The following is a 16,554-nucleotide window of genomic DNA, read 5'->3' as shown; positions in this document are numbered from 1 at the left end:
TGCAACTTAGCCTGATGAATGCAAATATGCCTTAGTTGAGATACTGAAATGCAATTTATTACTTTGAAACGTAACTAATGAGAGAGGGCAGACACAGTGAAGAGTTTTGTGAGGAATGTGAGGATGAAAATTGTTTCATCTTTATCTGATCACATCATAGTTCTTCAGGGCCTCTTTGGAGAAAGACTGGTGCTATCCTGGCCATAAGCTGAGTCTCGGAGTGCAGTTTCAGGCTATCTGCACATCTGCTGATGTTTTCTAGCACTGTGTGTTGATTATATTCTGAGATCTCTGCTGGGATACAGCTGTGCTTAGCATGTGTCTGTGACACTGTCTCCCACATTGCTCTGGTTACTCTCAAATCTCCTTCCCTTTTATCCATTATATCTAACCCAATATTTGTGAAGGAAATGTTGCAATGATGCCTCAAGCGTTACTGATACAGTGAGAAAAAAAAGAGTCAGAATCCACTGAGTGTTTTAATATATTTGGTATTATATAGGGGGGTGCCTGGAAATTATGGTCCAAGGACCTCTGCATGAAGAAAATTCAAACTACTGCTTTATGGGGATTGACTGTGAATGCAAACACCTGTGGCGAATACATACAGAAAAGTTTTCCATTACCTCATGGTTCATCTATTTGTACCAGCTCAAGGTTCCCAAGAGGGTCAGTATATGGCACACAGCATAAATCAGTGAGGGCTGAAGTCTTTTTGGAGACCACATCCAGCTTGTGCAAACCGAAGGCTCTACACCTTCCTGTCTGTAAAGAGCAGCTTTATATTCCCAAGACTGCAGAAAGTATGGTGACACTGGAGACATCTACTGACTCCATGTCCTTTTGCTAAGGCCAACACCTTCTGCACCGAGGCTGAGACCAGATTAACGAAGCACTTCATTGCCATAATCACTTTTCTTTCAAAGAACTGAGCAGGGTCATCCCAGGAGAGCCCCTTCTATCTCTGACAGCTGAGAGTCCCCTCTACTCAAACATGTCCTCTTCTCCATCATGGCACACCTGCAGACTGGTTTGTGAGTGGATAGTTCAGAAAGTTTTCAGTATGCAAAGTGATCTAGACTCTCATCAGGCTGAAGTGGGAGATCCAGGTACAATTTACCTTCCTGACAAAGACCTCTAGCTCCTAGGATGTTGTAGCACCATCAGTATTTCCATTTTGAAGGTCTGGGGATGGGAGGTTTGTCATTACTTGCAGCCTGTAGAACATCTTGCAGGGCTTCCCATCCCTGAAGATGAATGGTGGAGTGAGCCCACAGGGAATTTCAGTGAAAGGCAGTCTAGTTTTGGGGTTGCTTTTGGGTTGAAAAGCGAGCAACTCATCACTATAAAGTCTGGGGCATTTCTGGTCGTAACCCTGGGTGCCTGTGTGGGCTCAGAGTGCGTGTGTCCGCCCAGCGCTCCTCTGTGCTCCTCCCTGCTCCCACCACCCTCCAGCGCCCATTGGGCATCTTGGAACAACTGCGCTTGGATTTTGGGGGTGTGCTTTCAGGTAGGGATGACAATTTTCATGTGCTTCGGTGGTGTGTTAGAATTCCAAGATAAACAGGTTAATCGCAGAGATAACTGTTTATTCTCCTACTAAATGAGATTAGGGATTTATAGATAACGTGCTGTTCAATGATGCTGCTTAACTCTGAAAAGACAATATACTGTAAAGCTGAATTTTCTGCTGATTTTGTTGGCAACAGAAGAAAATGGTGATAGCTACATAGTTCTGTGGAGTCTTGGAGAATGGGGTTAGAAAAACAGTACATTGACTTTCAGCTATTAGTTGTAGTTGAACGGTTGTTAGGTTGTTTGAAATAAGGATTTCGTAGCTGTTTCTGATCATCCGGAAAAAAGCCTTTCCTGCCTTACCGCTCGGCACACCAAAAGTGACAATTCTCCTTTTCTCTAAGTAAAAGGGCTGGCTTCCTCACCCAAAGAAGTTTGTCACACCATGGGTGAGCAGGTGCCTACAGGTAGCCAGGCGTTGTACTACTTTTCCCGCACCGAAATAAAAATACGCAATTATTATTAAACATGAATACTTCTTGCTAGCTACAAAATTGTGAAAATACTAATTCAGCGTGGCTTTTATCAGCCCTGAAAAGCGGTTTCGTTCAAGGAGCTCCCAAGCTAAGGCGATGGGGTGTGCATGAGCATTTCCCCGCTGCCGGCGGAGACGTGCGGAGCTGGCACAACGTGCTCCCAGTGCCCCTGGAGCCTCCCAAGCCCATCTGCCTCCTCCCGTGCCGTGCTTGCCCTGGGCTGCGAGTGCAAAGCACGGGTCTCCCAACGTATGGGCTCCAGAAAAGAGAATTTCCAACCCATAGCCTTCACCATTTGTACCAGCGTCACCCTTCATTGCCCGTAAGCATATAAATACCTGAGGCCACAGGGGAATGCTGCAAATGTGCCCTAATTTCCCTGCCCGATGCTGCACGCGTGAGGCAGGGGCCAGGAGAGCAGGTAGGAGGAAGCACGGGAACGTGGGAAAGCTCTCCAGTAGCCTGAGACATCGAGGAGAAATGTTAGTTTTAAATATTTGGCTTGCATTCAACAAGTGTATTTGCTTGTAGCATTTCTAACTGATGTTTTCCTTGTGAGGCTTTCCAGTTGGAGATATATATATATGTCTGTTTATATGTATTCTATCCTTACCTGCACACATAAGGGGGAGAAGGAGCTGGGGGTTATATAAGTAGCATTTTATATTCATTGCCTCTAAAGATATGTGGACGTGAAGAGCTTAATGGCTGATTCTGAAGCATTCTTCCAAAAACAAGCGTCATGCTAACCCTGCTCCAGGACAACCACTTGATCGGTGTGACTGGTGCCAGTTTCTGCGTAGCTTTGTGCTCATTTCCAGTGTGACAAGAGAAAGCAGAGAAGCGAACGGTAGCGCCGGGATGCTCTTGTAGAGTAGCATGATGTTAGGGAATGATGCTGGCCTTCCCCAGGAACGCGGCTACGCGGGATGTGCTGGTGGAGCGCTGCTGGTTGTAGTAGTGACACTTGACTGATATCTTTGTTTTCTCTTCTCCGAATGCTCCGACTGCACGGTGGATGAGGAAGGGCTTGTAAATACCTCAAGAAAGGGAGGACAAACACTGAAGATTCACAGATTATTTTGGTTATTCTTCAGCTGTCAGCAGCTCAGCCTAATTTAAATCCTGTGACTATTCCTACTTTTCATTGTAGAAGTGACAGGTACTTTAGCAATATATGCTACACGGTGATATTTGATTAAAATCTGATCCTGCAAGAAATTAATCTGTGTGCGAAGTATGGCATGAGAAGTCTGTGACTTCACAAGTGTTATTTGTAGACGTAAAGTGAAGCATCAGCATTAGTCTTTGCAAAGTCAGGATCTAAAGATGCAAAACTGGTGCGTTATTAGACTAAACTTGGGTTTCTTTGCACATTTCAGCCTTAAAAAAAGGTCGCTTTTGGATCACTCCTGACCCATATCACAAAGATGACAACATCCAGATTGGGCGTGAGGTGAAAATCTCCTGCCAGGTGGAAGCCGTCCCTTCCGAAGAGCTCACGTTCAGTTGGTTTAAAAACGGACGTCCCTTGCGAAGCTCCGAAAGGATGGTCATCACGCAGACTGACCCTGATGTTTCCCCTGGCACCACAAACCTGGACATCATTGATTTGAAATTCACTGACTTTGGGACATACACGTGTGTTGCGTCTCTGAAAGGAGGTGGGATATCAGATATCAGCATTGATGTTAACATCTCCAGCAGCACAGGTAAGGAGGCTTGCTTTACTTCTACTTTATTACAGCTTCACTTCTCTGTAGTCAAGCTATGGCTTTCCTTGAATGCAGAAAACCACGGGGACCATGCAGGGAAGCGTGGGGATGTCCCAGCAGGCCCTAGATCCACTGCTGATTGAAGGGCAGAAGCCTGAATAAGTGGCACGTGATACTCTGCTCCAAGGGAGGCCAAGGTCCGTGCTGGGCCAGATAGGCCTGCTTTTATTCTCAGAAAAGCTGTTGAATCTAAAAAAGGACTAAAGGGACTTTGGCCTTTGTTTTCAACTTCTAGGTGTCAAGGATCATGAATAAATAGTTCATGTGGATTTATAAGGAAAAATAGGATGGTGTTATGCTAATGCAACAGGATTCGTCCTGCTGCTTTCAGTGAGCAGCCAGTGTGAAATATGGAGAAAGGAGCTTGTTTTTAAGAGTACGCATTGCATGTTGGTGATTCATGCTATTCTCAACAGGCAAAACATCTGAAGTGTCTCTTATGCATGTTTTCAGATCAGTGACAGAAATGTCGCTCTTTGACGAAGTAAAATCGTGGCTATTACTTCAACCTATAATGAATGTCGTGTTGTGGCTATGGAATAGGAGTGAGTAACGCAGTAGTAATTGCCTGCCTTTCTTTATCTCTTCGCTAATAGCTGATTTGTAACCAATGGATTTCTTAGACTTTCCCCCCCAGTAGTTGCTTTTAATAACTGAGGCAATCTGTGTTTTTGCTGTGATTCCCGAACAGTAAAAGCCCATAGATTAGCATAAAAGCATGCCTTTCAACAGAAGGCATTTTGCATCTGTTATCCAATATTTGTTTTTTTTACAAAATTGCATTTTTGTTTTGTTTTCAAAACAATGCCTGTATATCAAAGAAAAGTCGATGATCTTCTTTCTCTTGCCTTAAAAAAAGCTTAAATCAGTTCCCCCTCAACTGTGCCCTGCTAAAACTTGTTTTATATATATATTTTTAAATAAACTGGAAAATATATTTTGAATGCAGATTTATTTTTTCCCTGCCAAAACTAGTTACAACCAAAAAAGGGTTGCTGGTTGTTTCTAGACTAAAAACACACTTGTGTTTTCGGAACGCTAGTCTATGTTGTCAGTGTTACAGCTGTTATCCAGCCTGTCTTTTATGTGAAGTGCCGTGCTTTTCCGCAGATTGTGCTTGCTGTTCTCGGGGCGAGGTATTCAGTGCATGTCACTTAGAAGTAAGACAACGCAGAACACACCTAGGAAAACATTTTTATAGTACGGAAAGAAAATATTTAATAGACATCTTCTGCCCCTTTTCACCAAACGCATTCACATATGTGCTTTCTGCTTTTCTGAGCTGTCCTGGTTTGGTCTGTCTTGAAGGCTGGCCTGGTTTCCCCTGGTTCTGCTGAGGTGGCAGATGGTTTATGCGTGTTCTGCACGTGCAGCTTCTTCAATGGCGTGGTTGGTTGTGGTCATTTGAGGTGATAAATAAATGCAGTTCACAACTGTGGTGCACTTGTTTAATTTAGAGGCTGCCCATCTCGTACCCAGTGATCAAGTCTCTAGGTAAACATAAAACCCGTGTGCGTGCAAGCTGAGAGATGGCCTTTCAGATACCGGTGCCTGAGCTCCCTGCAGTGAATCTTCCGCTGCAGGAGCATCCTCTCAGTGATCCCCCTCGAGCTCCACATTCCCTCTGACGCATGTTTCTGGAGCCCTTGCCCACTGCAAGTGTTTCATCAGGAATATTGTGTACGATAGAGAAATAAGACTGGATTGACCCGTGGTTTGCATGGGAGCCTGGGAAGCAAAGCCGGGCCACTCTGTGCTGTTACTGACTTCCCAGGTGGCTGAGTTAGGGACCACTTTAGCAAAAGGGACCTATAGGAGGTATCTGGGGATGCCAAGGGAGCTGACTAGTGTCACTGCAAGGCCACTGGATTATCTTTCAAAGGTCACAGTGATCTAAGGAGGTCCAAAAAGGCCTGGAAAAATGCAAATTTTATGCCCATCTTCTCAAAAAATAAATTTAAAAAAAAAAAAGGCAAGAAGGAGATTCTGGGAACTGCAGGCCAGTCGTCATCACCTCAGTCCCTGGAAAGATCGTGGAGCTTGTTCTCTTAGAAGCCCTGTCCATCCACGTGAATGGCCAGCAGGTGACTGGAGACAGCCAGCATGGATTTACTGAAAGCAAGAGAAGAGAAACGAATGCTGTTTACACTAGCAAAGCCTTCAACGCCCTCTTTTGTGTAGTATCCTTACAGCCAAACTGATGGAGCATGGTTTGGAGAGCTGTGGACCGCCAAGTGTGTGGAAAATTGGCTGGACCACTGGATGCAAAGAGCTGTGGTCGGTGGTACAGAATCAGATGCTGTGTGTATAACTGAAGGCATCATTTCTGCAGTTGTTTTTGCTGCATGTCTCACACTGAAACATTGGGCATACGTATGTCTGTCACACAAACCTTGAGAGATGGGAGGAAAATAGGTACTGTATTTAGTTTAGTTATTATTTTATTATTTACTATTTATTTTTAGTTTGTGTCATTGTTCAGAGTCTTTGGATAGTTTCCTTCTTTTTGCTAAATCTTATGATAAGTATCAATCAGAAGTATTTATTTTTACTGTTTGATAATGCCAAAAATGTGCATTGACATTGCAAAGTTTTGCAGACTTTCAGTTAATTTCAAAAATGCTGCACTAGAGCAATGCAAGGAGCACGGAGGGATTTGTGGGGGCTTTTTCCTTGCAGTGTGATGGGCTGTGACTGCCAGGCTGGGGAGCAGCTCTGCAGAAGGGTGCTGACAACCTTGCTTGATGCCCAGCACCCTGGCAGCAGAGGAGGCAGGAGGATGCACGGGAGTCATCGAGGGGACAGAGCCAGGCTCTTCGCAGAAGCACGTGGGATGAGAGAAGATGAGAAACAACCAGCATAAGCTGAAAAGAGAGTTTCAGGCAGCAGATGAGGAGGAATTTTCTCCCATGAGGGAGAAGCCAGGTTGCCCAGAGTCACTGTGGGGTCTCCATCCTTGCAGGTTTTTGGAGCCAGCCTGGATAACACCCGAGCAACCTGACCTCGGAGCTGGCCCTGCTTGGAGCAGAGGTTGGCGCAGAGACCTTCTGAGCTTCCTTCCGTCCTCACTTACCCTAGGAAGACGTTAGCGGTAGAAATGCTGACCAGCAGATTCACATGCAAGGGAATGGTCCATCTCTGAGGTTTTATCTGAAAAAAAAAAGAAAGTACTTCAAGCGTATTAATGCACATCTTACGAACAGCTAAAGAACTGAGCAGCAGAGAGGTTTATCCTGTGGGAAGTGCAGAGTTTGGCATGATGGATAGCAGTCGCATGCAAACGCGACGTTACCTTCTTGCAAGGGTGCGATGGGCAGTGATGTGTTGTGCGCTCATGCGTTTCCTTTCTGGCAAAAAGCAACCACGGCATTACCTTTACGTGCTAACCACGGCATTACCTTTACGTGCTGGGGAACCATTTGGGAAATTGGGCTTTATTGGAAGCACCCGTTAGATGGCCGTGCCTCAAAGCTTTTCACTATTTCTGCAGGCAGTGATGAATTATGTCAGCTCTTAAATTGACTGTCCCATAATACTCAAGTGAAATAGCTCAGCATTTGGGATCAGCTTTGCTGAGTCTCTTCAAAGAAATTCTACCTATTTGTATGACTTCGTTACCCAGCGAAGTGGAAGCTGGAATAGTTTCAGTATCCGTTTGAAGGTCGTTACTGATTCATCAAGATTCATTACCACTGTGGTACTAATGAACATAAGGCCCAGGCACGAACACAATCTCTAAATGCCAGGACTTGTCCTGATGTACTAAATATCTCACTGCGTTTCAAGGAGAATACTCCTTTCCTCGTGCCTACAGGATTCCTGCTGGAGTCGCAAAGCGAGGCAGCAAAGGCTGTGTCGCTGGTAAGGAGGGAGGGAGACCCAGGTCTCTTCTGCCGGGTGTCCTCTGCAGCCGGCAGGCTGGAAGGGGTAGTCAAGGGTCCGAGGGAACACGCCAGCCTTTCGGCATGCTTCGTATTCACCTCATTTAGCAGGAAGGTTTTTCCCTTGATATTTTGTGTTCTTATCAGGAAAGGCATAGATTTATGTCTCCAGTACCTTTTATAAATGGACCTGAATTAATCCCCTGGCGCTCTCCCCCCACCGTATCTCAGTAAAGTAGGTCAGGGAAAAGTGGAAATGAAGACTCGAATACTGCCACTTTGCCCTGTAAAAGCCCTGTCATCCATAAACCAACCCTGGGCAAACATCATGGAAAGACTGGATGAATCTCCTGTATGTGTGCATGTGGTGGGGACTCTGAGGGCAAGGGATGTTAAAACAGCAACAAAAAACAGCAAAATATGCTCATAGTAACCAGGAAAGAGAGGTGGATCAGAAAAGCATGTTAGTCTTTGCATGTGATCTTTTTCTCTGCCTTAAATATATGCGAAGCAGGAAGAAATTCCTAAAGAACAAATGTATGTTAGGCCATGCATCCTCCCTACTGTACAATGTGAGAGTTTCTGTCTTAAACTCATCAGCTATCTATTAAATAATGAATTAATTAAAGGTCCAGGCTGATGTATTGGAGCCTGTGGGCTTGATCTGTTTATGAAGTGTCCTCTGGTCATCTTGTTCTTCCTTTGATGGTACATAAAAGAGATCTTCGCTTTAGCTCTAAATGTTTGCTAAAATCACAGTACTGTCTCTTTGCATAATGAAAAAATGCTTTCTGTGAGATAATTGGTGGCCTAATTAAGATATTTGTAAACCTTAAGCATTGTCCAGAGTGATCATTTACAGACAGCCTTGAGAAATTACAGTGTACTACAAGAAAATAGACAGACATTTCATTATGGCACTAAATTGGCTATTTCTGCGCGCCATTATGAGTTTATCTTTGAAAGGAGTAGGTGAACAGAAGGGACAGATAAATGCTGGATTTCTCTAAAAAGCTTTTCTTTTATAGTTCTATTTTAGTACTTAATGTGCAGAGATTTTTCTTTTTAATTTTATCTCTGGGAGCCACTGTCCCTTTCCGTAGCGCAGCTGACAGCAGTTGGCCAAGCTATTTGGCTCCCCGCTCCGGTAGGGAAGGGGCGAGCGTGATCACGGCAGGCTCCCTGGGCTTTCCCAGGCCCACTCCCTCCCCAGCCCTGGGCTCCCCCTGGACATTCGACTTCTCCGAAACACGGCCGCTCGCTGCACACTCCCTTCGGCTCTGATTTCTGGGAGCAGACACCTTCTTTAGGGGCCGCGCGTTGCTGAAGCTCTTCATGCTCCTCCTGAGAGGAGAAGAGATCAGCTCGTGGTTGCGCGTCGCACATGGCTCATGGAGCTCCTCAGCAGGACTCCTGAGGCATCGCTGGAAACTAATTTGGCTAATTTGCTGCTGACTGTGTATGTTCTGCGTTTAAAATTCGTGCCACTTCAGAATTTAACGACAGAGTGGGGAGGCGTTTTAAGGTATTAGAAGTACATTGAGCTAACTACTAATTTGGAAATTATTCTACTCTCTAAACAGAACTCTCCTGAAAACCTCACCATGAAATCTGTGATTGCTGTTCACGTCTTTACCTGCAAATAGAAGTGGTTTGTGCCCAAGAAAATTTTGGCCACGATGCTTTCTTTTCTCCATCACGTACGTGCAGAACAGTGCCCAGGCAACTGTCCCAGTGAAAGAGAGAGCGTCCTTACAGGTCTCTTGATTTGCACTCCACGTGAATAACCAGATGGTTATTTATGGTGATGAAAGGCTAAAGTAGAAATTTGCCATTTCTTGAAATCAGTTGCTTTTCTGGCTAGATCAGCAGTTTCTCTTGGGGTCTTTTCCTTTCTCAGCTCTAGAGCACCTTTCAGCATGTGCTTCCTCATTTTCCCAAACACTTCTTTTAAAAGAAATACACTGGCTAAATAATCTTGCTCAAATACGTTTTGTATAGCGTCTTGGCTTCCTACGAAAGTAGCTACCAGAGCTCAGTCTTCCTGGTTACCTCTGTCATACAAAGCCCCTCCATCATCTAAGGGCTACGAATCATGAACAGGGACTGAAAACCATGTATCAGGCAGGGGATGCTTAATTTTAGAGATTCTGATCTTCATATTCATAAACATTAGCGAGAGAAGATACCCAAATAACTTAATCTCTATCTCCTTGCCAGTATAGGGTTGATTCTTCGGTTTTCATTGTCTGGGATGGTTTTAAATTCCTTGAACGATGTGGCTTCCCACACTTCTTCTGGGAGATTATCTCTGAGTAAACTCCAGTATGGATTATTTCTTGATACACAGCTCAAACATTCCTTTGCTTAACTTTATCCTATAATTACTAGTTATTACATTAGTCCATTTTAAGCACTCTGATCACTCTACTGAAATGGTTGTATCATCCTTCCTCTTCTCAGCATACAGGTTCCCTGTCGCTGCTTAGATTGCACAGTCGTTGGCTCAGGGCCATCATGGTCTTCCTTTCTGCCTTTTTAAAGCACCCAATAAAACACAGAAATGCTGGTAACCCCTGCTTCATCTTCGCCATCTGTAATCCTCAGTATTTTCTTGAAAAGATCTCTGGAATCCTGCTGTCCTTCTCCGTATCTACCTTGACCTTTTGGTCACCATTTCCAAGGTCACTGTGTCCATCTCATGCTGGTTGCCTTCTGCCTATTTGAATGATTTTTGAGTAGCGTACATAGAAGTAACCAGGTTCATGCCATGGTGGTGCATGCTTGTGTGATGCCTGAAGTTCAGGTCTGAAGCAACATGCACCATGTTCTGCTCCCATTCGTGCCCTGCTCGCAGCGCTTCTCAGAGCTCCTCAAACCTCTTCATGGCCTTCTCTGGCGAGAAGCAGAGTTCAGTAGTCCATACTGAGTTCTGCAGTAAGTGAAGTACTTTCAGTATTTAAACATCTTGTTTAAAACTAGCATGGGTTGTTCCTTCACTGCACACTATATTGAAGACATAAAGTATCTGTTAATGGAGATGCTTTATATACCTCTAGAAACAGGAGATAAGTGCAATCTTTTCATGAGCTAATCTAAAAAGGAAGGATAGAGTTAGGATTTAGACATAAATCTGAGATTCTGACCTGGTTTTGTTCTTGCTTCTGCTGTTATCCCTTGTAATCACAAGCAGGCTAATTGAGCTATCTGAGCGTTTAAAATGGGGACAGTCACTCTGCCTTCTGAGGGTTTCAGAGGTTATTTATGAGGAAAAACTGGTGACTGGGTCATGTCTACCCAGAACATGCAGTGAATAAATGGGTTAGGCTCATGCATTCTGGCCCCTTCCCCTTTCCCCTTTCCTTCTTTTTTTTATTTTTGAAAAAGTATTTTGGTTCAGTCCATATTATCCTATGCTCGCAGTGATGGCCGGATCAAGGGTCCTGTGTAACAACATTACAAGACTGCAGGTCTGTTTAGCCTGGTCTCCTGTCTCCAGCAGCAGACAGACATGTCTGCTTAGGAAATATCTTCCGAAACAGGAGGAGCGGTCCGGGATACCTCCTTGCCATCTGCCTGTCTGCAAGTCAGGGACTGCTCTTGAGTTGGGGGCTTTTGGAGGCAATGGTTGTCTCAGACCAGTTTATTTAAGAGCCACAGGTGGACTTGTATCAACACTAGCCCTGCTATGTGTATGCCTCTGCCAATTCCCAATCATAATAGTACGTATTTTTAAAGTAGAATCTATTTCTCAGTGTAACTGAGGTTTTGTTTTTCAAATGATAACCCTGCGCTTTAGGAAACAGATTTTGGTGCTAAGAGTATTAACTTTTTTTTAAGCCACTTGCTGCATGAATAAGCTAATGTTTGTTGTTTCAGATATAGGTTATAGCTAATTTATTATTCTGCACAAGCGCGAGTTGGCATGACCTTTATTTGCGGCAGGCTCTGTCGCCGGCGCTGCAGGAGACGTGCCGATGCCTCGGCCAGGGTGGCTGGGTCCCTCCCAGGCTCTGCTTGTGCCCCAGCAGCACCTGCCGGGACCGTGAGGCTGGGACGGGTGGCAGCACCCACGTGGCATCACCCTGCTCACCCGGGTGCCAGCACCCTGCTCGTGCCCCCCCTACTCACTGGGCCCTGCTCCGCAGCAAGCCCAGCCACCCCAGCATTGCTCCATGCCCCAGCCTCTCCCTGTGTCTTGGGTCATCATCAGGCAAGAAAAGGTTCAAATAGGCATTTTCTCAAATTCAGTGGCTCAAACGGGCATTTTCTCAAATTCTGTGGCGCTCTCCCTATTTTTTTTCTTTTTCCAGTAACAAAGATACGAATAAATACAATAAGCCCTGATAATGTATAGATTGGCTTGCAACAAGACAGACACTGGTTTTGTTGCAAAATGCCACAGGAGATGAGTCAGGTTATTTGAAGGTATCTTTCCATCTCGGGTACTGATACAGCCTATCTTATCATCCCGCCTGCAGACCTTTTAGGCTGTGGTACTTATCTTGGCAGTGTGTAGTTTTTGTGGCACTGCTATCTCTGTTTTTCAGAAAGGAAATGGAGTTGCAGGGAGGATCAGTTACTTGCTCACAGCTGCACAGGACCTCAATTGCATGCATCTGTTTTGCAAAGCCCTATGTCTTTCCTCCCGAAACTACATATGATGGTGGGAACCAGCACCTAGTCTTTCTGAGTTTCTTCCTTATACGAGCCACAGTTTGCTTTGAGTGTCCTAATTTCTGAATTTGACCTGCCGCTAACTCTGAGATCCTGTTGCTGCTTGTGGTAGGCTTGCACAGTTAGAGCTCGTGTCTGATGCCTTTCTACAACCCCACAGTCCGGCTGTCTCAAGCTTTCCTGAGTCCCTGGTTGCACAAATGCGTCTCCGTCCCCTTCCCCTATATTTCCATCTCATGGATGTGCTAGACTCATCCACTTACTGCTGCTAGATCGATGTCAGTGAAGGATCAAAGCTTAGTGAAGGAATTTCTTAAGCTGGAGAACGTTGTAGGTATCTGGAGAAAACTGACCATCCTCACCTCCATCTATTTGTATCCTATCCCTGTTTCAAGTGCTGGTGGTGCTTGTTTTGTCAAGTAAGAGTGTGATTTTGCAGCAAGTGGCTCTTGTAGCATGTCACGCTGGCTCATGCCAGGGTCCTTCTGTGGAGCAGGTGAAGGGCTGGATAGATGCCTCGTAGATGTATGTTCCTTAAAACACTTGTTCTTTCCTCTGCCCTTTTTGTAGACTCTAGCTGCAAGCAGCCTTACTGCACTTGCTTGTTGATTGATTTATGAGGCTGACCATGAAACATTTCTTTTGGCTTCAAGAAGCATGGCCGATAGCGCTGCTCTGCAAGTATTGCAGGGGAGATGCGTTGTTTAGGGAAAAAGGTGGAATTTTGTCAAAAGCAAAAGTCCTTCCCCTCCCTCCCTCCATTCACACCAAATGCATGTGCTTTTCTTGGGAAAGTCTCTTGCGACTAAGGCAGAACTGGCCAAAAGAGGTGAGAAACAATGCTTCTGGGCAGCTAATGGGCATCTGACACAGGGTGCTTGGACCACATCACCAGCAATGACCGATGCCACCCTCGCTGTGCCTGGCTCGTTCGCTTTTAGAAACCCATTTCTAAAGGGCAGGTTGTGTCTGCGTCGGGTGGAGCAGGAAGGTTATCTCTAAAAAAGTGGCGTGAGAAGTACAGAGATAGGCAGATGCACACAAGCAGGCAACGTGGACCGCAGCTCACCAAAGCATCTATTCAATGTTCATATTCCTGGAGATAGTGCTTTCATTTGTGGTATGCTAAGGGAGAAGTAGAAAAAAAGATTGGCTGTAAAACCAATATAGGTATGATGAGAAGGGAACGATAATTGAACATGGCAAAAATATTCCCGTCGGGGCTGTGGACCTTGTGGTGCTTTTGTAGTTATCAAGTGTAGCTGCCTAAAACGCAAAGGCGGAAGGGCCGCCTCGGACGCAACTGGCTGCAAATTCATTTGGTGCTTGTTGTGCAAATGCTGGACCTTTTGCAAGGAGGGACAAGTGGGTTGTGGTCTGATCAAGTCCCCAGCACAGCAGCATCTCCTCGGTGGGGATGACCTCCTCTCCTCGCTGCCTGGGACCGGTGACACAAAGAGTCTGCGGTGTCAGCTGGAAAGCGTCTCTGTTGACGGGGCACCGTGCGTGGTGACCGCCCTCCACGCACGGTCGCAGGAGCTCCTGCTCAAAGGGGTTGTCCAACTCTTGTTGGAAACAGTTGTTTGCATACTCCTTCCAGATTCATTCACCTACCTTTCTAGAAAAAAATAATGTTTTAGTAGACCTCCTGTGATAGAAACACGGTAACTGCATTTTGGTTTCAGTTTATGAATTTTGAGCTGATTTGTGAATCAGCATAATTATTCCTCGGTGCACAGCTCTTGTGAGCTTGATAAAATTGACAGCCAGTCTGTTATAAAAGACAGATTTTAGTGCCAAATACGCATAAAAAGGAAAGCCGTAACTTGCGGTGATAAAGTGCTAGCCGTGACCGGTGGTCGAATGAGCTGCTGTGCGGTGGGGTACCACATCAGCGCTTCGAACGCCCACGGCGAGGCAAGCGAGTTTCATAGCTGGGGCTGTTAAATCTTATTTTAACCACGTCAAGCAGCTGAGCACTTTATCTCATAAATATAGCGGCATTGCATCGTTTCCTGATACACATAATCCACGTGCATTGCTCTATGGATGTAAATTATTTCTTGACATATAATTATGACTTAACAAGCAAGAAAGCCACCGGACATTTCCGTAACTAATTATTGACCTATCTCTTTTTTCTCCTTCGCAATGGGAAGTGCCGCCCAATCTGACTGTTCCTCAGGAAAAGTCGCCGCTGGTCACCCGGGAGGGGGACACGATCGAGCTGCAGTGCCAGGTGACGGGGAAGCCGAAGCCCATCATCCTGTGGTCCCGAGCCGACAAGGAGGTGGCGATGCCGGACGGAGCCATGCAGACGGAGAGCTACGACGGCATCCTGAGGATAGTGAACGTGTCCAGGGAGATGACGGGAACGTACAGGTGCCAGACCAGCCAGTACAACGGTTTTAACGTGAAGCCCAGAGAAGCTTTGGTGCAGCTCATTGTGCAGTGTAAGTAGTCCCTGATTTTCCTTTCATGTGGCTTTGCTGAGAAAAAGAAGCTGATTTATTCCCCTCCCAGATACACAGCAGCAAGAGTCTTATGTTTGTTACATTTTTGATGCTGTGTTGGTTGGCTCCCTGAATTCATGATTTTAATGTAAATATAGAAGTAAAAATGACATAGGAGTCCCATTTATATTTAAAAAGTATGAGGCAATCATCATTTTCCCAGGGCATAGCTCTAAATTTTTAGACACAGGAACAAGTACATGAGGTAGGAGGACATATTTCTATAAATATGGATCTGATACTGATCTCATTTGTTGATACTGTGTAAACAAAATGAAAAAAATGAGAGCAAGACCTGCTCCGTCTTAGGTGATCTGAATACAGATCTGCAGAGAGGTCTGTGCTGGCTCTGAACAGGAACTGTCAACCTCAGGACTGGGAAGGGAAAAATAGGGGGAAGTCGATTACTGTGGAAATGCTCAGCCGTTATGATGGGAAGATGAAGTCTGGTTTGCTGTGGTTTGCAGGGAACGAGGCGCCGTTCCTTGCTGCTGTGCAGCTGATAGAGATGCTCGCGGAGCGACTCGGATGTGCCCGTCAGAGTGTCAGCAGTTATTTTCACTTTTTTAAAAGTGACTTATGCAGCCTGACTCGTTGCACTTTCAGGTGCCTGCTCAGCTTGTTGGGGGCAATTTGCTTTTTAAGTGTTGCGTGTTCAACCCAACTGACCTCTTTGGAGGCCTCCAGGGATGGGATGCTGCGATACACACAGTTGTTATTAATAATCAGCTGGCTTGTTTTTTTCGAGGTGTGTTGTATAACAATTTATTTATGCACTTGATTACATGGTGTGGCAGCGCTTTCATCAGAGCTGCCCACGGCGTGTTTCATTAGCAAAGATGCTAATGATGCAAAGACACGGTAATGCTCCGGTACTGCTTTTTAGCAGCGCGCACGCATGTCGCAGGCGAGCAGTCGCATGCGCTGACAACACCCGGAGTGAGCTGAAGCCTCTTGCATGGTCGTTTCCCAGACCTGTGGGGGTTCATCCATGGTAGGTCTGGCTCCATCCCTCCCATCTTCTAGGTGCTTCACTGACCTATCGAAATGAGGAGCAGAGATGTCCTTTGCTCCCTCTGTAGAGATCCCGGCAGTGGGTTGGATCCAGCCCTCCGGAGGTGTCTCCTCCTCTGCTGATGGTAAAAGGACTTCAGGGCGCTTAGGCTCCTAACGCAGGCACTTATGGAGTGCACACACCTGGGAAGGGAAAACCACCTCTGGTACCAACGGGCTGGGCCAGCCTGCACAAGGGCAGGACAAGCTCTGCCTTCATTCAGGGCTGTAGTAGCACTGCGGAGTCCTGTTTTCATCTGCTGCAGTAACTACAAAACCTAACTGTTGATGGACGAATTTTCACTCATGTCGGTATTGCTGGGGTCACGGTTATTTTGATGATTGCTGTTGCAGTTGCTATTGCAGAGCTGCCTGCAGCGGCCGGAGCAGCAGAGCTGGCGTGGCGTGTCCTGCTCTCTCCGCTGGAGACACGAGCACTCCTCCGCTCCTCCGCTCCTCCGCAGAGGACAGCAGCACAGCCACCCTGCAGGGTTTCAGTTGCCAGGGTATTTATGACTACCACAGCCTTGCTGTGATGCTTCCTTGCCATTCGTCGCAAACATTAAAAACACCAGGAAAGATTACCCAATATACTCTGTACGGT

General features: G+C 45.8%; 1 protein-coding gene across 2 annotated transcripts in view; it reads left to right on the top strand.

Annotated features, from left to right (window-relative positions):
* MDGA2 (MAM domain containing glycosylphosphatidylinositol anchor 2) overlaps positions 1-16,554 on the top strand; it is a 373,737-nt gene that overhangs the window by 249,921 nt on the left and 107,262 nt on the right. For both annotated transcript variants that reach the window (XR_010389253.1, XM_064511798.1), the window contains exons 7-8: positions 3,434-3,763; positions 14,544-14,837. Coding sequence is in view for 1 of the 2 variants with exons in the window: in XM_064511798.1 (XP_064367868.1) it covers positions 3,434-3,763; positions 14,544-14,837 (624 nt within the window). In the remaining variant the exon portion in view is untranslated. The remainder of the gene's footprint in view (positions 1-3,433; positions 3,764-14,543; positions 14,838-16,554) is intronic.

The sequence above is a fragment of the Dromaius novaehollandiae genome, chromosome 5 (genome assembly GCF_036370855.1).
Source record: "Dromaius novaehollandiae isolate bDroNov1 chromosome 5, bDroNov1.hap1, whole genome shotgun sequence".
Taxonomy (NCBI): Eukaryota; Metazoa; Chordata; class Aves; order Casuariiformes; family Dromaiidae; genus Dromaius; species Dromaius novaehollandiae.
The sequence above is the reverse complement of the archived record's forward strand: the minus strand, read 5'-3'. Positions and strand labels throughout refer to the sequence as shown.